Raw genomic sequence first — 20,642 nt, 5'->3', positions numbered from 1 at the left:
CTCCATTAAACGAAGCAGATGAGATACACGTTTCTCCAAAAACAGTCTCTATATTGGATTTGGAACATGTAGTTTTAGCCTCAGTCTTTTAGCAGATGGCATGTAGGTAGCCACCAAGTTCACCTGTAAGTCACCTGAAAGCAATAAAAAGTCAGCCAGGCACAGTGTTTTCAACCAACTCATGTAACTAAAGTTAGCTTGGTTAGCTACCTAGCTACAGCTGATCAAATCTCAGCGGCAGCTGTCATTTAAGATGGCAAAATGGTTGGTTGCCGTCTAGAAATGAGAAGACTTTTGACTGCCTCTGTTTGAAATAAATGACCCATTGTTTAAAAAAAAATGAATAGGCATTTTTAGGTGTTAAATATGCCTTTTATCATTCTAAACTGCAAATGAATGGAGAAGCAGCAGTAACTAAGGAAAGCAGGGCTTACCAACCACTCACATTGCACCACATCAGTTTCCACAGCATATGAAGCATAAACCAGACATTTTCGAAGGGAGGAATTAACAAAAAGAAAAGACCCAGGCCCCAGGCTTTGCTTCAAGATGTGACAGAAATTGACCCTGACACGAGACCTAACAGAGGGAAGAGGAAGGAAATGAGGAAGATGGAAAAAGCAGAGCAGAGGAATGGGCCTTAGGTATTGCTTAAAGGCAGGAGTGGAGTCAGCCATGACGGGGCAGAGTTTTTATTTCCGTCCTCGAAAGCAAGTTTGCAGTTTATTTGGAGACGAGACTCATGGAAACAAGCGGCTTCATCAGCTGCTGTAAAGAAGGTGGGAGGCACTGAGGGTGAAAGAGACGAGGACCTCTCTTTCTTTTCACCTAAATGCCAGCTTTCCCTTCTGAAAGCAAGGCTTGAAAAGAGACTGGCGGCTCAGAGGGAGATAGAGGGTAGGGGGGTGACTGAATAAATGAATGACTGAGTGAATGGACAGCTAGAAGAAATTCCACTGCACTCGGGTTATAAAGAGAAGCTGGGATGTAGCAGGCATGTGGAGTGGAAATGAATTCATGCTTAAGAGGCAGAGAGATGGAGGCAACTGTGATAATGTGGTTTGCAGAGACTGCTGACAGAGAGAAAGCCTGGTCAGTTAGTCATTCGGCTACAACACAGCAGATTTAATCAAAGCTGTGGCTTCGCCTGATGAGCTGTTGATTAATGGAGCCTGAAACCAGGTCACACTGTCTGTCTCTCTCTCTCTTTCTCTCTTGTCTCTGTCTGACTGCTAGTTGCCTCCATGGACACCACCACCACCACACAAGTAGACAGATTTCAGTCTGGTTCAAAAGTTTATCTGTAGCTATAGCAAGCCGAACATTAGGGGATGAACCCACACATCTTTAATTTTGCCCTTCTCATCATATTCATATCAGTTAGGAAACGGGAAGTGTCTCCTCTGTGCTGCATACAGTACTTTAAAAGCAAGTTAACAAATGCAAAGCTCTCACTGCCTACAGCTGCTTGCTAGTTTCCTCTCTGCGTACAGTATTCACAGCAAGCCCACTTTTGGCTTTTTACATGCACAAGAGATACTGTGCAGTATTGATGCAAAGCAGATCATGGATGTATTATAAGAACTGGATACAGCGTTCGAGGCAGAGCCTCGTTCATTACTATGAGAGTTGCTCAGTGGCGCATGAAGCCATCATAGAGCCAAAAATTCCCCGGATGATTGTCATGGCTTCCGCGTTAAGCAGCCCATAGAGTGGGAGCACTAGAGACTTCTGCAGGCCAAACCGGCACTTTCCGGTTTAGCGCTCCGCTAACTTGAATGGGGATTAAATGATTTAAGCGTGTGGCTCTTCTAGACTTGCCAAATGTTATCGGACGGAATTAATCAAATTTTGATAGTGAAACGGGTCATTTCGTGAGGGTTCTCGAGCTGAAAAAAAAATGTATCTGTAATGTAACTGATTTACAGACATCTTTTTCGCTATGTAAGTCTATGAGAAAAAGTCTTTTTGGGCCAGAGAGCATCACGTGACAGGCTGGGAGTTGTAATTCCAATGTTTGGCCGCTATGTTCAATTTGCTTTAAAAGCCGTCGCACTTACTGGGGGCCTGATGCAGATAGGGGATTAATGTATAATGTACTGGGGGATTTAGGACTGGACTGTAGGGATACTGAATGTAGAAACAAGAGTCTACAGCCATGCTGAGGCTGTACTTGACTTAATGCTAAGACCAGAATGCTAACATGCTCACGTTGACAACACTAACATGCTGATGTTTAGCAAGTGCAATGTTTGCCATCTTATTGTAGCTTGTTAGTTTGGTAGAAAACCCTAAGTCTAAGGTATATGCTTTAAAGCTTTATTGCGTCATTTTTTAATTTTAATGAACATCCGTCACATTCAAGCCATTGAGTTGATTCAAAGCTAATTAAGTCTTTCTCAGTATGGCTATGTTCCAAAAATGGTGTCGTCCAGCGACTTTCGCACGCAGAAGCTCGAGTGAAGATAATTACCTCTTCTGGAGAGTCCATCATGTTTCTTTAATCCTGGGGGGGTGTGGGTGATCACGGAAGGCTTGTACCATGTGGATGCGCTGACAGTTTAGTTGTCATTACTTAGAATTCCTCATGGGGGCGAAAGAAACTACGCACTATAGCTTTAATATGAATGTTTTATAATCACCTCTCCTGAACTATTGCACTTTGCTGTTGTATAAACACTGTACTTTAACTTGACCTGGGACATACTGTATATTGTATGTCAGCATGACCGGGACATAGCTTTTTATTAGTCTGTGGAGACATTATCCAATCTCAAAGAATTGTTTTATGGAGATAACGGCTCGCGCACACTGACGATACAAGCCAAAAACTCAGTTTTGCTTGTCCACACCTCAACGCTGAAATCAGAGTTTCTGAAAATCTTCAGCCTGGCCAGAGTTTCCCAAAAGATCTGTTCTCAGTGACCTAAAACACAGTTTGACTGTGGAACAAAGGCCAAGACACAAATGGGGAACGTCATTAGTTTTGCAGGTATTTGATCATCAGACAAAATTGCCTTCATACCTGATGATGGCACTACATGAAAATTTGAGTAACAAGGTTACAATTCATGTTTGCCAATTTCATGGCAATCCATTCAATATTTGTCTCGACCAAAGTCATGGACTGTCCATCCATAGAGCCATGGCTAGAAAACTGTGTCGAACTAAATCAGGGTGCACACTGAGACGGGTCAATTCCTGAAACATGTTTATTATTTTCTGACCATCACTGCAAAAGAGCAGCTAAATTGGTAGCTTTAGACTTCCATAAGAAAAAAATACTGGTAATCCGAAGGTTTTTTGTTTTACACAGATTTGTTCAGTTGGACCGCAGATGCTTTATCTTTGTTGATGTGTCATTGTAGGGTTTAATCAGTTGTAAATATGGTAAAATGCTTTGATGAATGCTGTAATATTGTCTTCTATTTTTGTCGATTACAGCTAGAAGCAATACAGAAACACCCCTGGTACCAGTAAGTACCACATTTTTCTTATTTTTTTCTGACTTCCTCTGCATGTTCCCTACCTTTTTGAGGACAAGTGAAAACTTCAAAATTCACAAGTGCGGTATTCACTGATGTTTCCTATGTCATAGAGCCAAACATGAACATAACACACAGACCTTATTTCAGGCATCTAACCAAAAACCCAATCAAAAAAAACCATTGAGCTAAGACGAGGGAAGCGGAAGTGCAAAAACGTAAACTCATTTCTGGGTTTTAGGACTCACTCCTGCAGCACTCTATAATGAAAAAAATATAAACCTGGCTTAATCCATAATACTACCTGTTATTGCTTTGCTTTGTCCAAAGTATTTGACATCTCTGCTTAATTGGTATGGGACCAGTATATTTGTAGTGCATTGACTTTGCTCATTGGCACATGTTGAGCTGATATGCATGTTCATGTTAAAGGTCCCATATTGTAAAAAGTGAGATTTCCATGTCTTCTTTTTTTGTTTTTTACAAAGCAGGTTGAGGTGTTTTATAAATGCTGTGAAACGCTCAATCCACAGAGAAAACGCACGCAGCATGTATTCAGAAACTGTGCCTTTAAATGAGCCGTCAGGACTTCTGTACAGTTGTGACGTCACAACTATACTAAATATAGGAAGAAAGTGAAGCTACAGTGCTGTCACAGTCATTTCCCGGCTGCAATGACGGAGCAGTGACTCAGAGAGCGCAGATGCGAAAGACCCGCAATTGCTGACCAATCAAATCAGACTGGGCTTTTTCAGGAGAGGGGGGGGGCTTAAAGACTCAGGCGCTAAAACGGAGCATTTCAAACAGAAATTACAAAAAATAATGTGTGTGTTTTTTAACATTAAAGCATGTAAATAAGTGTAATATGGGACCTTAAGAAATGATGAGTTCAAAAAGTTTCCCCAGAGAAAACACAAAATGTTCCAATGAAATCTAGATCATAAAAGTCTAGGGAGACAAATGCTAGACTGAGTAGGTACTGGACCAAGGCCAAAACCAGCTGGATACTTTGTCAAACTAACATCTATCATACCGCACCGTAATATCAGACTGGGAGAAGTTCTCCCTCAGTGGACATTAAACCTGTGTAATGTTCACCACTGATGGTCAATGACACCATTGACCATCACTGTTTGCTGTTAACTTTGAGATGTTTCTAACATTTGTTAATTGCACGCACTAACCACATGCGTGGACTTTTTCCTATCAGGGGTGGTCGTAATGAGCCTTGCCCAGAGCAGCCGCCCCCTCGCCGGGTGTGTGTGAAGAGGATCCTGTCCTTAACAGACCTGGACCCTGATGTCCTGGAGAGCATGTACTCCTTAGGGTGCTTCAGAGACCGGGTCAAACTCACACAGGACCTTACAAGTGAGGAGTGAGTAAATATAACCCATCAAACATTTCCACTTTGACTAGATGGCACTACACCAATGTGCACCACTGTTGAGAAGTATATGTTTGAATATATGACAGGAAGAACATCAAACAGTTTTATAAATCTGCTTTATGTCCAACCGCATAATATAGTATATATTAATGGACAAATGAAAGAATTGAAGAATGCAATCATTAAACAAGTAGAACTAGCATGTGTGCTTGCACGCATGCTGTAAACCAAATGCATAATTGTTGGTGTAGTTAATTTAATTTCTCTCTCACAATGTCTCTCTCTCTCTCATTCTCTTTTTTGTCTCATTGTGGCCAGTCAATTACTTAAATCATTAGTCTGCCTGGCATGGCAGGAACAAGAGCAACAATGGCTCTTTTATTTCTCTCCACCCACCCGTTGTGTCTCCTTTTCTCTGACAAACGGAGGGTTCCTTACTACCCACAACAGCAGTAGCATAAGCGTTTTAGCACCTTTCTGTCCAATCTGAGTTTTCTGTTGCACGACAACAATTTTTTATCAAATATTACTTACAATATGACGTGACTGGACCACCACTCACAATGTGTTGCCATTATTTACTGTACATGTGTACTTCGAGGATGGTGCCAGCCGTAGTTGTCAGGAGACTTGTGACCCTACAAAGCCTCTTGTTCTTTCCTGTATTCTCCGATTCTGTGAGCAAAAAGCTTTCTGTGTGTCTCCTCTCTGTATGACCTGTGTCTCTTTGCATCGTGATCTTTAGGGAGAACCAGGAGAAGATGATCTACTACCTCCTATTGGACAGGAAGGAGCGATACCCCAGCTGTGAAGATGAGGATCTGCCTCCCAGAAATGACCTAGGTGAGAACCAAGGTCTTACCAAGAACAATGAGACAAAAGCTTGATTATGAAAGCAAATGTTACTTCTACTATGAACTTCTGAACTAGAGGCCGACCGATATATCGGTGAGCCGATATTAGGCATTTTCCAAACTATCGGTATCGGCATTTATAATGACCGATAAATGAATATTTAAAAAATAAAATAAAAACGGACGAAACACCCTTCAACCATGTGATGAGTGTTGGCGTTGCATAGTTTGTCCACCAGAGGGCGCTCTACAACGTCCCTGTTGATACACTCTTGGATTTTTTTTTGTTATTGTGTTTTTGTTCAAAGGACTTTAAGTTTCATATCTTAGGTTTGTATTTTTATACATTTTATTTATCAGAACTTTCATATATTTTGATGTTCCTCTGTTCTGTTGTGACAATAAAACACAAGTTTATTTTTAAACTGCATTATCATATTATTTTAGTGAGGACTCAAATAACTACAAATAACTAATGTTAGAGAAATCTGTTTATGTTTTGTTACGCGTTTCTGGATTTGTTTTTTAAAATATATATCGGCCGATATATCGGAATGTCAGATTTTTAAATCACCAAATATTTGTATCGACATCGGCCTTAAAAATCCTTTATCGGTCGGGCTCTAGTCTGAATTATGAGTAGATTTTAAAAAATAACTTTATTGTCTTTAATACACAAGCAATTAACATCGCAAAAGAAAAAAATCATCTTGATCTTGCTTCATTCATATAGAAGCAACACTGTATATAGGTAGAGTACGCATACAATTACCTAAATTTGTAGCTATAAAGATTTTGCATGGGGGGGAGTGATGAAGGATGAAATTCTTATTTTCTATTTTATTTTTTACTAATGTTATTGACCTCCAAGACCCACCCAGGAAGCGTGTGGACTCCCCCATGTTGACGCGTCATGGCCGCTGTCGTCCAGAGAGGAAGAGCCTAGAGGTCCTCAGTGTCACAGAACAGGGGTCTCCGACCCCACCTCGCAGGGCCCTGGACACTAATGTACACAGCCAGAGGTAAGAAACCAGCACTGACATATGACATATTTTTAACTGATGGAGATTGTGGACAGCCAAGTTAAAGGGTAACTTTGGGTTTTTTGTTTTTGTGTGTAAGTGACTGATGGGAACAACAATCTTTGAAATTGGTCCAGTATTGAGCGTGAACGCTGTGAAAGGCAGCCGCAGACTGGTCTGCAATGTAACCCTATACATTAGGACACTATGGAAATGATCCCTACAGATATAGATCTTTTTTTAAAAGAGTAAAATCTGCTTTGTATAACCAGAAACATCTCTGAGATGGCTATCGCTAAACCCACCAGACTCCATTTAAAAAAACAATACTTTTAGCGTGTATAGAGCCATCATATTTTCACGTGTAAATCGGTAAACTATGTGTTTATTTCAAACAAAACTAGAGTTGGGATTGTTGGAAAAGTGGAAAGACAAACCGAAACGGCTTTTCATAGTTTTATTTAGTGTCTGTCGACTTTGAATGAAGTGTATTTTAAGTTGATAAAATTACAGTTTATCTACTGGTGGCTTTAGCAAACGCAATTTCTCGGGTTGGTTTTATGTTTAAAAAAAAACAGAAAGGTCGACCTCCTTAGAAATCCTTTCCATAATGTTGTCAGACACTTTTAATAACAATCTGAGCCTGTCAGATTTTTTTAGGATCACTTTTAGTGGAAAAAAATCGAGGGTGCACAATTGCCCCATTGGGTTACATTGCAGCCCGGTTCGCGACGGCCCGGTTACTGTGTTCTTGCTCAATACTGGTAGCCTGGAAATCCAGACCCAAACCAATTTCAAAGATTTTTGTTCACATCAGTCTATTAGACCCAAATGCATGGGGACATATGGTCCAGGTTGCAAGGTAACAAGCTCAATAGCAAGCTCAACCTTAGAGCAAACTAGAATTATAAACTACAGAATATCTTTTGATTGTTGCACCTGATGTCCCATTCACCTCAATGACTGTTGTTGTTTGTTGCTGTCTTCAAAAGGTCTCGTTCAGTCAGTGGAGCGTCCACAGGCCTGTCCTCCAGTCCTCTCAGCAGTCCCAGGGTAAGAACTTCACTCTACTCTCTTCAGCTGTGGTACACCACTACTCGTTGCCTCTGACCTAGCTGCTTTGGTATTCACAATCAGGGTTCAACCGAGTTCAAATTAGACTCCTAAGCAAATTCAAAGTTTTGAATAAATAACAATCTACTTGCTTACACTTTAATCAACCAACCTAATGTTGCAAGAACTTGTGAGATTTTGAAGCTACAACATCGGATACCTGCTTTCTCCCAAATAATCTCACCCATTTTAATCTCCACTCATGAGAGTGGGGGATTGGCACTGAAAGTTGCATTAATGTGCAGTGTGCCCTGTTCACTCATTTTTAGCATCCTAAAACTACATCAAATATAGAATTTTGCAGCAAAAGGGTGAAGGGTATTTCTACATATACTGTACTGTAAAGTGATCTATTTGCATTCAGTGACACAACTTTTAATGAGCAAAGGGAACACATTATCTTTATATGGTTCATGATTTGCATCTCAGAGATATAGCTGTTGTTTACAAGGAGCAGGTTGACATTTTGACAAATTCACTTATTCCTTTTTGTGCCAAGAGTTAGATTAGAAGATCAATACCACCCTCATGCTTATACAGTAAACATGAAGCTACCAGCAGCTGCTTAGCTCAGCTTAGCTTAGCTTAGTTTAGCACAAATGATGAGATATAATGTGTTAAATAATGACTATTGTGAGATTTTTACCTTTGGACAGAGCCAGGCTTGCCTTCCAGACTTTATGCTAAGCTGTAAGCTAACCGGATGTAACATCCGTAGAAACATGAGCGTGTTATCAATCTTTTAATCCAAGTCTTGGCAAGGGTATTTTCCAAAATGTCGAACTATTCCTTTAACAAACATATAATGCAACCATCTTGGAGTTACATTTGCTTAGCCTACTTGGAATTAGACAGCTTTCTGGTGTGCATTAGGACTGTAGAACTGGGATGGAACAATGGTGAAATTAAGGTTAGGCTGACCTAAGCACACTCTACACAAACTATTTTTATGCATAGAGTAGGACACATTGATTGCAAAAAATAATAAATGCTTTTTCACTTCTGTTGGGGGTACGTCTTCCTTTTATGTCTGCAATACAGTAAAGATCACTTCAGAAATTGGGTTAGAGTTAACTCAGACTTTCCCCGTCATATTTCCCCTCCTTATATTGTACACATTGTATGTACAATGTAAGCACATTTGAGGGATTAGGATGATCATATTTTTGTAATTGTCAACAAATCCCATGAAAAAACAAAAACAAACAAAGAATGAATTGAACTACCGAAGTTTTTTTATTTCTGTGTATTACAAGGCTGATAAATGTTATTCTTCTGTGCCATAGAGCTTCATTGTTGTCCAAAAACTGTTGAAACACACCAATGAGCCATACAGTTGCTCTGGGTAACGCGTTCCTTTCTATCCATGGACATTGGGCGCTGTGGTTTATTTTAAATCAATCCCACATACACCATTCTGCTGCTTTAAATAATAACTAAGGTACCAAATGTGCATTCATCCGCGGCTGAAAATATTCCCTAATAATTGCACTATTTTCTAGTAATCGTTGATTAAAAACTACTACTGTTTAAAGAATATACTCGGCATTCAAACTAAACATATGCATCTTCAATAGGGACCAGTGAGTTTTGGAGTTAAGTTTGTTCTTTGTAACTGTTGAGAAAAATATAGTTGAGAAAAATATAGAATAATTCCAGCCTAATCCTTCAATTTGTAATCCAGAAGGCAACATATTTTTTGTTTATCAATTTTAGTCAATTGGTCTTTGTTAGCTCTCTGTAGTGTTGTGTGTTGTGGACTAAAAGCTGTTTCTTTTTCCTATTGAACATAGAGAATATGAAGTCAACAAATATGTATTATCAGCAGCTTCAATATATAAATAGAGTTTTATATACAAAGAGTTTTTGCCATCAAAACCACCAAAACAAATTTCCTGTGGTGCTGTGTTTTTGTGTGATAACCCTTGCTCGGACTGTCACTGCTAGCTATGCTTTTCCATCATACTGTCACATTCTCAGTCATACACATTTTCTTTTCATAGACACGCCATGCTGCCTCAGACAAAAGTCTGTGTGCACATGCTGACATGGACAAAAAGGGACTAAAACATAACTCGCATAACTATACCCAAGAATAGAGATGCACCAAATCCATCTTCCCTTTGGTGCATCTGATCTAGGCTTGTTGAAGAACCCTTTCCATTAAGCCATAATTCATGACCATTGCTCTCTTTCTCATCTGTCCATCCCTCTTTCCCTCCTTCTCCCCATCTCTCTCTGTCTGCCCATCAGAGCCCGGTCTTCACTTTCAGCCAATCAGAAGTCACCTCCGCTCCTTCCTCCAAAGACCCCAAACCAGGAAGTGCCACCACCTCTCGGCCTACCCGCCCAGCACCCGACCCAAAAACACAGACCCTGCCCTCAAAGGGCCCCGCCGACCGGCCCCAACTCCACTCCATGAAGTCCCTCCCTCTGCAGACTCCACGCTCCCCTTCCCCATCCCCCTCTCCACTCCTCTCTCCCATCCCACGCTTCTTCAACTTCCCCTCTCCGTCTGTCTTTAAGTCCAAGAACGTCCACTCGTCCTCTAACTCCTCTGCCACCCCTCCTCCTGTGTCGCAGGTCACACCGCAGGGCTCGCCGCTGCCCACCCCGCTGGGCACGCCTGTGCACCAAATCCAACACCCTTCCTCCACCACCCCTCCCTCCTCTTCCTCCTCGTCTTCTTCTTCCAGAGCGGACGGAGCCGGCGGGGCCTCGCTTTCGCTGACGCCGCCCTCCAGCCCGGGCGGCAGTGGCAGTCTGGCCGGCTCGAGCTCCGCCCACTGGAGAACAAGACTCAACTCGTTCAAAAACAACCTTCTGGGCTCGCCACGCTTCCATCGGCGCAAACTGCAAGGCAAGTGAGGTCGAAAAAGTTTAAACCATAGGTGCCCAAACTCTTTCATATAAAGGGCCAAATTGTATCTGGATGGAAGGCCACGGGCCAAAAATAAATGTTGATGTTAAAGAGTACTGTAATTCTTGTAATTCGTCACAGATAAAACTTGTGACGAACAAAGGGGCCAAACTTGGCCTGCGGGCCCCAAATTGGGAGGCCTTGGTTTAAACCAGAGATCTTCAACAGGGGGTCCTCAGAGTTACTGCAGGGGTGGGCCAAATTATGGTATAATGTATAATAATTTCTATTAATTATATAATATTTTGTCAAAAATTAAAATGCCTTAACACAAATCCAACATATTATTAGCACATATAAATCAACCTATTTATAGAAAAAAACACAGTGATGATAGGCTTACTGGTCTATAGGTAAGGTAGTCACTAAGGTAGCCATCCACAGATACACAGATACAGGTAATCCTAAGGATTCACTGGGCCACATGTATGTTTGAACATTAAAATATGATTTACAAAATCATGCCAATAACTATTATTTCGATTATCTTAGTATTCTATGTACTATGTTTGTAAAAAGACTTTGGGCCACCATACACATTATTGTAGAGCCAGTTTATTATGAAAGTTAATTTTATACAGTATATGTAGTAGGGGGTCCCTGCTCCGTCTCTCACAGTTAAGGGGTCCTTGGCTTAAAAAACCTTGAAGACCCCTGGTCTAAACAAAGACACAGTAAGTGATGGTGGTGTGAATCCTCCCCACTGATTGGTTGAGATAATACAACCCAAAAAAAAGTTTGCATCTGTGGGATGAAGTAACATGTTTTTCCATCAGTGTGAACTTTATGTTCACCAAACATGTTGTAATTTCTTTTTGTTAAAATGCATTTCATAAAATTGGTATCGAAAAAGGTATCGCTCAGGAACCGGTATCAAAGTCCCGGTATTGGTATCGGTACCGGTATGGAAAATCTTTGAACGATACCCAGCCCTACTCATAATGGATGTGGGAATGGAACTAATTTGTTACATATCAAAAAAAGTTTGCATTTGTGGGATGAAGTAACATGTTTCTCCATCAGTGTGAACTTGATGTTCACTTAATAGCTTAAAAAAATCAGAGTTCTCCTACTCTGTATTCACATCCAAGATACAATCTATTATTACCATAAACTACCACATGTCCCAGTCTGGAGCCTGTGGCTGTGTTGACTAATGGCTGTGATAATCTGTAATTAGGGCAATTAGATTAGGGCATGTCATCAAGATTCACTGCCTGTTTCCTTTTTTTTTCCCTCTCTCTCCTTTCTTTCTCTCTTTGTCTCCCTTTTTCCTTTTTTTAGTCCCCACATCAGAGGATATGTCCAGTTTGACTCCAGAGTCCAGTCCAGAGTAAGTCCACACATGTCTTAGTTTGTCTTTCTCTACTTTTTACAGTTAGTTCGTTGACAAAACAATGTCATCACAAGGCCCATTCAGTAGCATTTAGAGATTTTGGGCTTTCAATCTTCAGGACAGAGATTTATTTTGTTAACTACTGTTTCCAAAATCGAGATAGAACTTTCCATTTCAATTTGACAACTTTGGTTTGGTCCTAGTAGTATAGAAGCATAGGCTTCTGTAATTCCTTCCCGAGCTCAGTACTTAAGTCTTCATCTTGGGAGTTATACCATCTTTAAGGGACAGTTTGGATTTTTTTAAGTGGGGTTGTATAAGATACCTACATTACCTACTGTAGATGGAAGTTGGCACGCCCCCCAGTTTGTAGAAGCAGATCTGAGTACCGACACAGAAGCTAAGCAAACATATTTTAGCCACCTAAAAAAAAGGCCCACCTTAAAAAAACAATATTTAGAATATTTTCACTGCTTTATCTCTGGTGAATCCAAACGAATCCTTTTAAAACACCAGTAACACAAACTAACTAACCCATCGAGGCAGTGGTAGACCGGCAACCTTACTCTTTTTGTCAAAAGAGTCTGGTGGCTTTGAAGAGAGCACAGAACGGCTTCAGTTCCTCCGTTGGTAAGGGCTGTCAAACGGCAAGGTAGAGCAGTGAAAATATTCTAAATATGGTGCGTGCCCATCCAGGGTCTAGACTTGTTGACGCCCAATATGGCCGTTAATATTCCAGAATTCAACCATATAAAACAAGTTCCGGACATATGTTTTAAATAGCCATTTAATAGCCTACATTTAAACAACAATAATACACACAAAAAAAAAAAAAAAAAAAAAAAAACGCCATCATCCAAGTTCCAAATAAAGCAATTACAAAACTGTAAATCTAATGCAATGGGGGGAAAGTCCACTGTCAGAGCTAGGCTACGGTTCTGGCACGACACCGGCAACACTCCCCGCCAGCATCCCCCTCCTCCCTTATATTTACCGAATAATGGAAAACTGCATTATTATCACCGGTCAGAAAAATCAGCATTAACTGATTGCTATCAGCTTTTCCATTCCTGCTTCAGAATCACTGGCTCATTCACCAGCATATTGACTACCAGCTGACAAGTAACCTCCAATCAAATCCATACCAGTGACACTTTCACTATTCATTTCATGTTATGCCGTTAGCTCCACCACCCCAATCTCCTGGAATTATTTAGTTTTAATGTTCATGTATGTGTTTGTTAAGGGGGCATTGGTTCTCCCATGCAGAATTTGTGACTGCCAAATTTAACTGTATAACCAAAATGTCAATTCCTTGACGTGAGTGTCTCTGACTGAACTCTGTCAGTCATTATATGCCAGTTTAAAATAACTTTTTGTATACTAGTTAATTTGTACTCATAATTAGGGCTGGTTACCGAATTCAATACTTTTCAGGCACCTTCCCAATTGCCTCTGTAGTATCGAGTATCGAGTATAAAAATGCCCCGTCATTCAATTTGAAATTTTAATACCTAAGGAGCAAATCTCATCAGCATCCGTGAGCCAATAAGCATGCAGCATGCTTTTACTAAGATCTATTAATGCGTGTGATTGGCTGTCTAACATTACACCGTCGTAGAGAGAGGCAGGAAAAACTCAGATAGACATACACAGAGACGCTCACGTAGTACGAGCTGAAAAATAAATAAAAAGATTGTGCCGTAATGTTTAATGTTGTAATTTGGATTTCATAAAATTGGTATTGAAAATTTGGTATCGAAAAAAAAAAGTATCCCTCAGGAACCGGTATCAAACTCAGAGTATTGGTATTCGTACCGGTATGGAACATTTCTGAATGATACCCAGTCCTACTCATTAAGGATGTGGGAATGGATCTAATCTGTTACATATCAAACACTTAATTTGCAGACTGGCTAAGAAGTCCTGGTTCGGCAACTTCATCAGCCTGGAGAAGGAGGAGCAGATCTTTGTTATGATTCGAGACAAGCCACTCAGCTCCATCAAGGCTGACATCGTCCATGCTTTTCTCTCAGTGAGTACAATCCAGCTTAAAAAAGAGGTTAAATAAGACAACTTGCAGCATTACTATAGAAAACCCTTTGTGGCGTTAAAGGCAATAGTGGACATATCTTCAACGCCAGGACCCATGGTAGAAAGTAGGCTCATTCAAGATGAACTGCGCCTCTCCTGTAAAGCGGACGAGAGCAGGCGGGAGCAGCCGGGGGCGGTGACAAAAATCCGCTCTCAAGTCAGACAGTTTCCAGCCGTTTCCAGCAGCCTTCAGGCTGAACAGGAAGTGACACAAACATTGTGGTCCGATTCCGATTTAATAAAATGTTATCAGACCCATATATCAGCTCCTACACAGTCTCCAGTTGTTTTTATTATGACAGAGTAGCTGTCGCAATGCTCTACATGCGATCTGTTGCTGATTTTAATTAACAACACACTGTAGATTATCTGTAATCTTAACAGATTTAGTCTCTCTGACTTCTAAAGGTAGCTACCAGCCACACAACATGTGGTTTGTACAGAATAAGATTTTAAATCAGACAAATCGCAGTTAAAATACCTGCAGTTCAAAATCAATAAAAAGTTTATATAAAACGTCATCATGTTGAGTCGATTCTGAACCAATCAGCTGTTAGATCAGCTGAGAGGCCGGCGTTTCCCAGCATGCCTTGGGTCCGCCTGGGTCTTGCAGTTGGTGGAGAGCAACTGCGGCGCCTGGCTCTAAAAACTGTGGCCGCCTTGATCTCGTGAGATTATCGTTGCCCACGTGTGCATGACGTCAGAGCAAGTCGGGATCAAGTCGGACACAAATCTAACCGGCATGCATTGGGCACCGATCGCCGGTGATCAATTCTGCGCAGATCTGGCTCATCTCGAACGAGCCTAATCACTTCTCGGGGTCCCTCAATCAGAACAAAAGAAAGATGTCGGACTTTGATGATGTCGTGAAGTAGCGTGGGATCATGGGAGTTGTAGTCTAAAATCTATCTGACGTGACTCAGGTAGAAATAATTATCATGGATGAGTTAATGTATTAAAGTTTTGTTTCACGTTACGTTTCGTTATGTTTATTACTTAATGTCATTTAATTTGAATGAAATAGCCACAGTGTTATCTCTTTGTGGTGGCAACAAGTGTAACATGAATGAGCAAGCTAGCTAGCTAAATAGCCAGCCATTAAATGAGTAAAATGTAAGAACTTGATGCTATATCCACACACCTTTTTGCCAGATGAGTGACAACTTTGTTTGGCTCATTTTAGCATGAAAGCATAGTGGAATTAGCAAGCTTACTAGCAAGCCATCTGTCCCCGGACCTGCCCTTCTCCCAGCAAAAGTCTCCTAACAGTGGATAAAGGGCAGAGGGACAGTGGGGTGCGCAAGCTAGCTAACTTACCATACATAACATGACTTGACTTTCCATACACATACAGTTTTGCTAGTCTATATCCACAACGTTCCACTTGCAGGGTTGCTGAGGCTGCGGCTGAGGCTGAGGCTATTTTGCAGCGGCACCATGGCTCCGTGCGGCGCTTAGCGCCACCCTTGACGATTGTGATTAGTTTAAAGAAATGCCAATAAACCAGAGCATGTTTTTCTCCCATCCCAGAATGTTGTGTGGACTAGCCAGACCCTCCTCCGCAGCACTGTAAAGGAAGGTCTGGCAATGCGAGACTACTGTTCAATTCAATCGTGGGGTAGCCCTGCGCTGTTATCCGTGGTCAAAACAATCATGAAAAAAATAACATTATATGCGTGTTGAACATTGTTGTAATAACGTGTATCATGTCCTTGCCGCTGTATAAGTAGGCCTATTATAAGCTAAGCCACACGGCCCCCACCGATAACACCAAAGGTAAACAATATAACCTTAATATTAACTGTCATTTATAAAGTAAGGTAACGTCAGGTTAAGCAGCACATATAATTCTGTAATGTATCTAAAGGAACTGTATCTTGCTAGCTAGCAAGCTCAACATATTTTGTGCTGCTAGGGTGTTGGCTAGGTTACACAATGATTTACATAACCTTATAACCTAAACCAAGCTTTCAGAGGAGCTGCAGAAAGTGCACAGATGACGGGAAGAGTTTCCCCACGATCTACATAGTTTATTATGCCGTGAATCATGTCAGGCTGCTCTATAGGAGTCCTGAATCAAAAACTAAGACCGGAAAAGTAGTATAATAGCTGCTCTTTAAAGGCACAGATTGAGTATTTGATCTTTTTCACTGAGTGTCACCCTTTTCTTTTGCCTCTCCAGATCCCATCCCTGAGCCACAGTGTGGTGTCTCAGAACAGTTTCCGGGCAGAGTACAAGTCCTCTGGCGGCCCCTCGGTCTTCCAGAAGCCCGTCAAGTTCCAAGTATTGTTACATTTTTACCCTCTTCAGCCCTGAGAACCAACACTCCTAACTCAATCTTTACAAATGAAAAAAACAACATTTAAACCCACAGAGGTTTATATCAAATTCTAGTCAATGTCTCAGTGCTCCCTGTGAATATTTTGATTGTTTCAATGTAAGCATCGTGGAAATTCAATAGCGTCACTACAAAATGTACATCTAATAGCATGCAATCCAAAACTTTTTAAGCAGCTTTAGCTAAAATGTAAGCAGCATTTATGAATGTTTGATGTATGATGCTTGTTCATATAATACAAATATACATACACCCATGTAGTCAAATCATATTTGACTTTATATTGCATGTTCTTTTGTTCTGCTTTGGATTTACAGTTACATAGGTTAACAACTGAGAGCATTTAAGTAATGTTACAGCTTTATGCTTGAAGCCACTATGTGTAGAATTGGAAAATGTGCAACTTTAGTGCCCCCCAGTCCCAGTGGTAGTATTAAATGCAGTTCCAGATCCAACCCAGGGACACCGAGATTAAAAAAGCACTGAGAGAAACACACAAACTAATAATACATGGTCCTTCTGTCCTGTAGGTGGACATTGCTTTCTCTGAGGGAGAGAGGGAGCGAGAGAGGGAACGAGCAGAGGGGGAAGGGAAACGAGAGATGGGCATCTACAGCGTCACCTTCACTCTAATAACAGGTAGGAGAGTGTTTATGGGGAAGAGAGAGAGAGTGAATGTAGAGCTTCATCGTGTGTGTGTGTGTGTGTGTGTGTGTGTGTGTGTGTGTGTGTGTGTGTGCGTGTGTGTGTGTGTGTGTGTGTCAGTTAAACGTATTCATCGATATGAGACACACTCTTCTTTTGAAAAAAACCTACATATATCTTTAAAAAGATCCTAGAATATATGGAACATGAGGCTGAAAGTATGGACTCTGGTCTTTAAATGCATGCTCATTTCAGTTTTAGTGTTTATTTTCCATTTTTATCCTTTGTACAATGGAACTAAATACATTTACTCACTGTACTTAAGTACATATTTGAGGTACTTGCACTTTACTTGAGTCATTCCTTTTCATGCCACTTTCTACTTCTACTCCATTACATTTTAGAGGGAAATATTGTACTTTTTACTCCACTACATCCATCTGACAGATTTAGTTACTTTACAAATTAAGAGTTTTGCACACAAAAAGAAAAAACACATTAAGTTTATAAAATACTATGTTTTATTATAAATTTAACTATCCAACAATATACAGACCTAAAAGTCCATCTGAAATGATTAGCAGATTAAACACAGAACTGTTTGGAACGTTTCCAGTTTCTAAAATGTGAGGATTTTCTGCATTGAGTACTTTTACTTTTAATACTTTAAGTACATTTCCCTGATGATACTTACATACTTTTACTTAAGTAACATTTTCAATGCAGGACTTTTAACAGAGTATTGTAACAGAGTATTTTTTTACAATGTGGTATTAGTACTTTTACTTAAGTAATACTTCTTCCACCGCTGTCCTTGAAGCTGAATTTCTGTTTCTGTATTTAAAATTGGAGTTTTAATTTTCACAGTTTTAGACTTAAAAAAAAAAAAAAAAAAACGGGCAACCTGACAATGAGTGACGAGATCATCCTCTCTTTTCTATTAGGTCCCAGTCGCAGATTCAAGAGAGTGGTGGAAACAATCCAGGCTCAGCTCCTGAGTACTCACGATCAGCCTTCTGTGCAGGCACTGGCTGGTAAGAAGCAAACACACACACACACACACACAAACTACACGTACCAGTAGTTTAGTTGTTTGTTTCACGTCCTCTCTCGCCGATTTTACCTCTGGCCCCCCAGATGAGAAGAACGGTCAGCTTTCCCGACAGCCCAGCACGCCTTCGCGTCAGACCTCCCGGCGTTCCGAAAGCGGATCGGAGCGGGGAGAGAAGGAACGGGCGGCAGACGGGGGGAGTGGAAGCAGCGCCGGCGGCGGCAGCAGCAGCGGGACCGCCTTACAAAGGCAGGGTTCGGGGAAAGACAAGACCAGACTCCTCTCGTCGTCCAACGGGACACAGTCTCATCCCTAAAGAGAATGTTGTGGAAGAGAGGCGATGGGTCACCTGCCTGGCCTTTTTTCTCTTCCTTCCCTCAATCCTACCCACGTTATTTCCTTCACTATTTAATTTCTTCCTGCCTTGCTTTCTACCATTATTCCAAAGCAATGGGATGGAAGAGGAGGGGGACGTTTTTTTCCCTGAAGCTGATTTCGGGACGGAGAATTGCCCACAAATGGCTGATTTTAGCAGAAATGGATACTTGTGGGGTTGGCGGAGGCAGATTGAGCTGATCTCTAATCAGCCTTCATAGGCAGATTCACCCCCGGGGGGAGCCCGAAAACAAGATGTCCCAAAAAGTCCCCAGCATACCAGAGAAATAAAGGAAAAGCTCACACACGTCGTTCACCCCGTTCCGACGAATCAAGAAAGCACATAACCTTTCCACCGACCTATCACATGCAGCACATTAAGAGGAAACCTCCATCAGTCGGTCAAAATGGCCCAGGAAGATACTGGCCAATGACGTAAGTCCCGTAAGTCATTCTCTTTTATCATTTCCTGACCAGCCAACTGTCACCTGGAACATCACATCTCCTCAACACTAACCTGACCCAAACAGGAAAACCTTCTCTCCTCTCCTCCTCACTTTCTAATTCAAGACAAATAGTGTCTTGTGTCTTCTCAAGCAATGCAACAAAATGAGGATTTGTCTTTTGAGAAAGAATCACAGGAAGAGTCTTGATTTGGACTTGATTGTTAAAGTGGATTTTATCTGTAGATAATTAGCAAACGTAACGCTGTACTTTAACAATCAAGGAGTCTGAGAGCAGAGAAAGAAATGACGGAGAATGGATCTGACGTGGTCTCCGTTCTGTAGCCCCACAGCGAGGGGGAATATCAAAACGAGACAGACAAGACAACTTTTCCTCGAGTGTTTGAGAAACATAAATTCCCACAATTATTTCTGAATTACACTGAAGCTATGACACCGCATTGCCTTTAATGGAGGAGAAAAAGTGGATAGCTAGGTAGATTTAGCCCCATTTGGAGGACACTAGTCACACCACAGGTAGAATGTCTCACAAGTGAAATCTCCCACCGGAGGAGAGGGAGATGAATAGATAGATAGAGACTAAACAGAGGATAGCTAGCAGTAGGTATCCATTGGGTAGCAAAGGAAGGACAAGAGAAAAACTAGCAGCAAAAAATGTAGAGCTGACTTAGAGATGGCAGTGATAGCCAGTTCTGTTCTGTCAACATTCATACGCCATATGTACATTGAAAGAGTTATAGTTTGCTGTATATTCTCCTGTACATGCTGGCTGTGAAAGAATCCCTCCCAAGTGTGACTCCACTGTAAAAGATAGGGAACAAAGTCCACAGGCAAGCTAATATGCGGCGTTAGCAGTCTGAGCTAGCCTAACTGACGTTCGGTATACCATGCATGATTTTTTCTGTACTTTTAGCTCAATGCTATGTATATAGCTATCAAGTGCATACTTAAAGCTATAGTGCGTAGTTTCTGTCTCTTTCTAAGTAATGACAACAAAACTGTCGGCGCATCCACATGACACAAGCCTTAAGGTCGTTTTACAGTCGCCGCATCCGAGCAGGAAACAGGAAGCCTGAACGAGCTCGAGGGCAACCGGATGCCAGGACTCAGAGTGACTGCAAGTCTCTCTTGTAAACTTACTGGGTTAAGATGAGTTCTTTTATGGTGAATGAAAGGCTTGATCCGACGAAGTAGGTCATCGAATCAATTCGAAGCATTGACGTTGTTTACCTTTTACTTCTTCTTCTAGTCCGTAGAAATGGCAAAGTCGGTAGCCTTTCCTCATTAGCGCCACCGCTGTTCAGGTGAAGACTAGTGTCGCGACCACCACGCGGGAGTAAACAGTTACGGCGCTCCCATGACGTCACACTGGCGCTCGACAGGTCGGCTGCGGCTAGTATACTGCCCGTTTGAGCTGATCGCGCACCACCCCCACCCCTCTTCCACACAGTTTCTTGTAGCAAAGGATGACACGGAGGATTAAAGAAACATGATGGATGATGTAAAATCCGACATTGAGCACCCCAACATAGCCAAAATGGCACGATCCTCGTTTCA

The 20,642-nt window shown here is 41.4% G+C and overlaps 1 protein-coding gene across 6 annotated transcripts in view; it reads left to right on the top strand.

Annotated features, from left to right (window-relative positions):
- Nucleotides 1-20,032, top strand: part of LOC116052921 (serine/threonine-protein kinase BRSK2-like) — a 33,571-nt gene extending 13,539 nt beyond the window's left edge. Inside the window, exons 9-20 of one of the 6 annotated variants that reach the window (XM_031303760.2) lie at nucleotides 3,445-3,476; nucleotides 4,696-4,860; nucleotides 5,618-5,715; nucleotides 6,598-6,748; nucleotides 7,741-7,801; nucleotides 10,115-10,721; nucleotides 12,066-12,114; nucleotides 14,029-14,152; nucleotides 16,394-16,495; nucleotides 17,081-17,189; nucleotides 18,140-18,229; nucleotides 18,333-20,032. In XM_031303760.2, the coding sequence (XP_031159620.1) occupies nucleotides 3,445-3,476; nucleotides 4,696-4,860; nucleotides 5,618-5,715; nucleotides 6,598-6,748; nucleotides 7,741-7,801; nucleotides 10,115-10,721; nucleotides 12,066-12,114; nucleotides 14,029-14,152; nucleotides 16,394-16,495; nucleotides 17,081-17,189; nucleotides 18,140-18,229; nucleotides 18,333-18,562 (1,818 nt within the window). In that variant the 3' untranslated portion in view covers nucleotides 18,563-20,032. Of the gene's footprint in view, nucleotides 1-3,444; nucleotides 3,477-4,695; nucleotides 4,861-5,617; nucleotides 5,716-6,588; nucleotides 6,749-7,740; nucleotides 7,802-10,114; nucleotides 10,722-12,065; nucleotides 12,115-14,028; nucleotides 14,153-16,393; nucleotides 16,496-17,080; nucleotides 17,190-18,139; nucleotides 18,230-18,323 lie in introns of all 6 variants that reach the window. The other 5 variants (XM_031303759.2, XM_035994158.1, XM_035994157.1 and 2 more) reach the window with 5 other exon arrangements.
- The last annotated feature ends 610 nt before the right edge of the window (nucleotides 20,033-20,642 follow it).

Source organism: Sander lucioperca, chromosome 17 (assembly GCF_008315115.2).
Source record: "Sander lucioperca isolate FBNREF2018 chromosome 17, SLUC_FBN_1.2, whole genome shotgun sequence".
Lineage (NCBI taxonomy): Eukaryota > Metazoa > Chordata > Actinopteri > Perciformes > Percidae > Sander > Sander lucioperca.
This window is presented reverse-complemented; position numbering and strand designations above follow the sequence as displayed.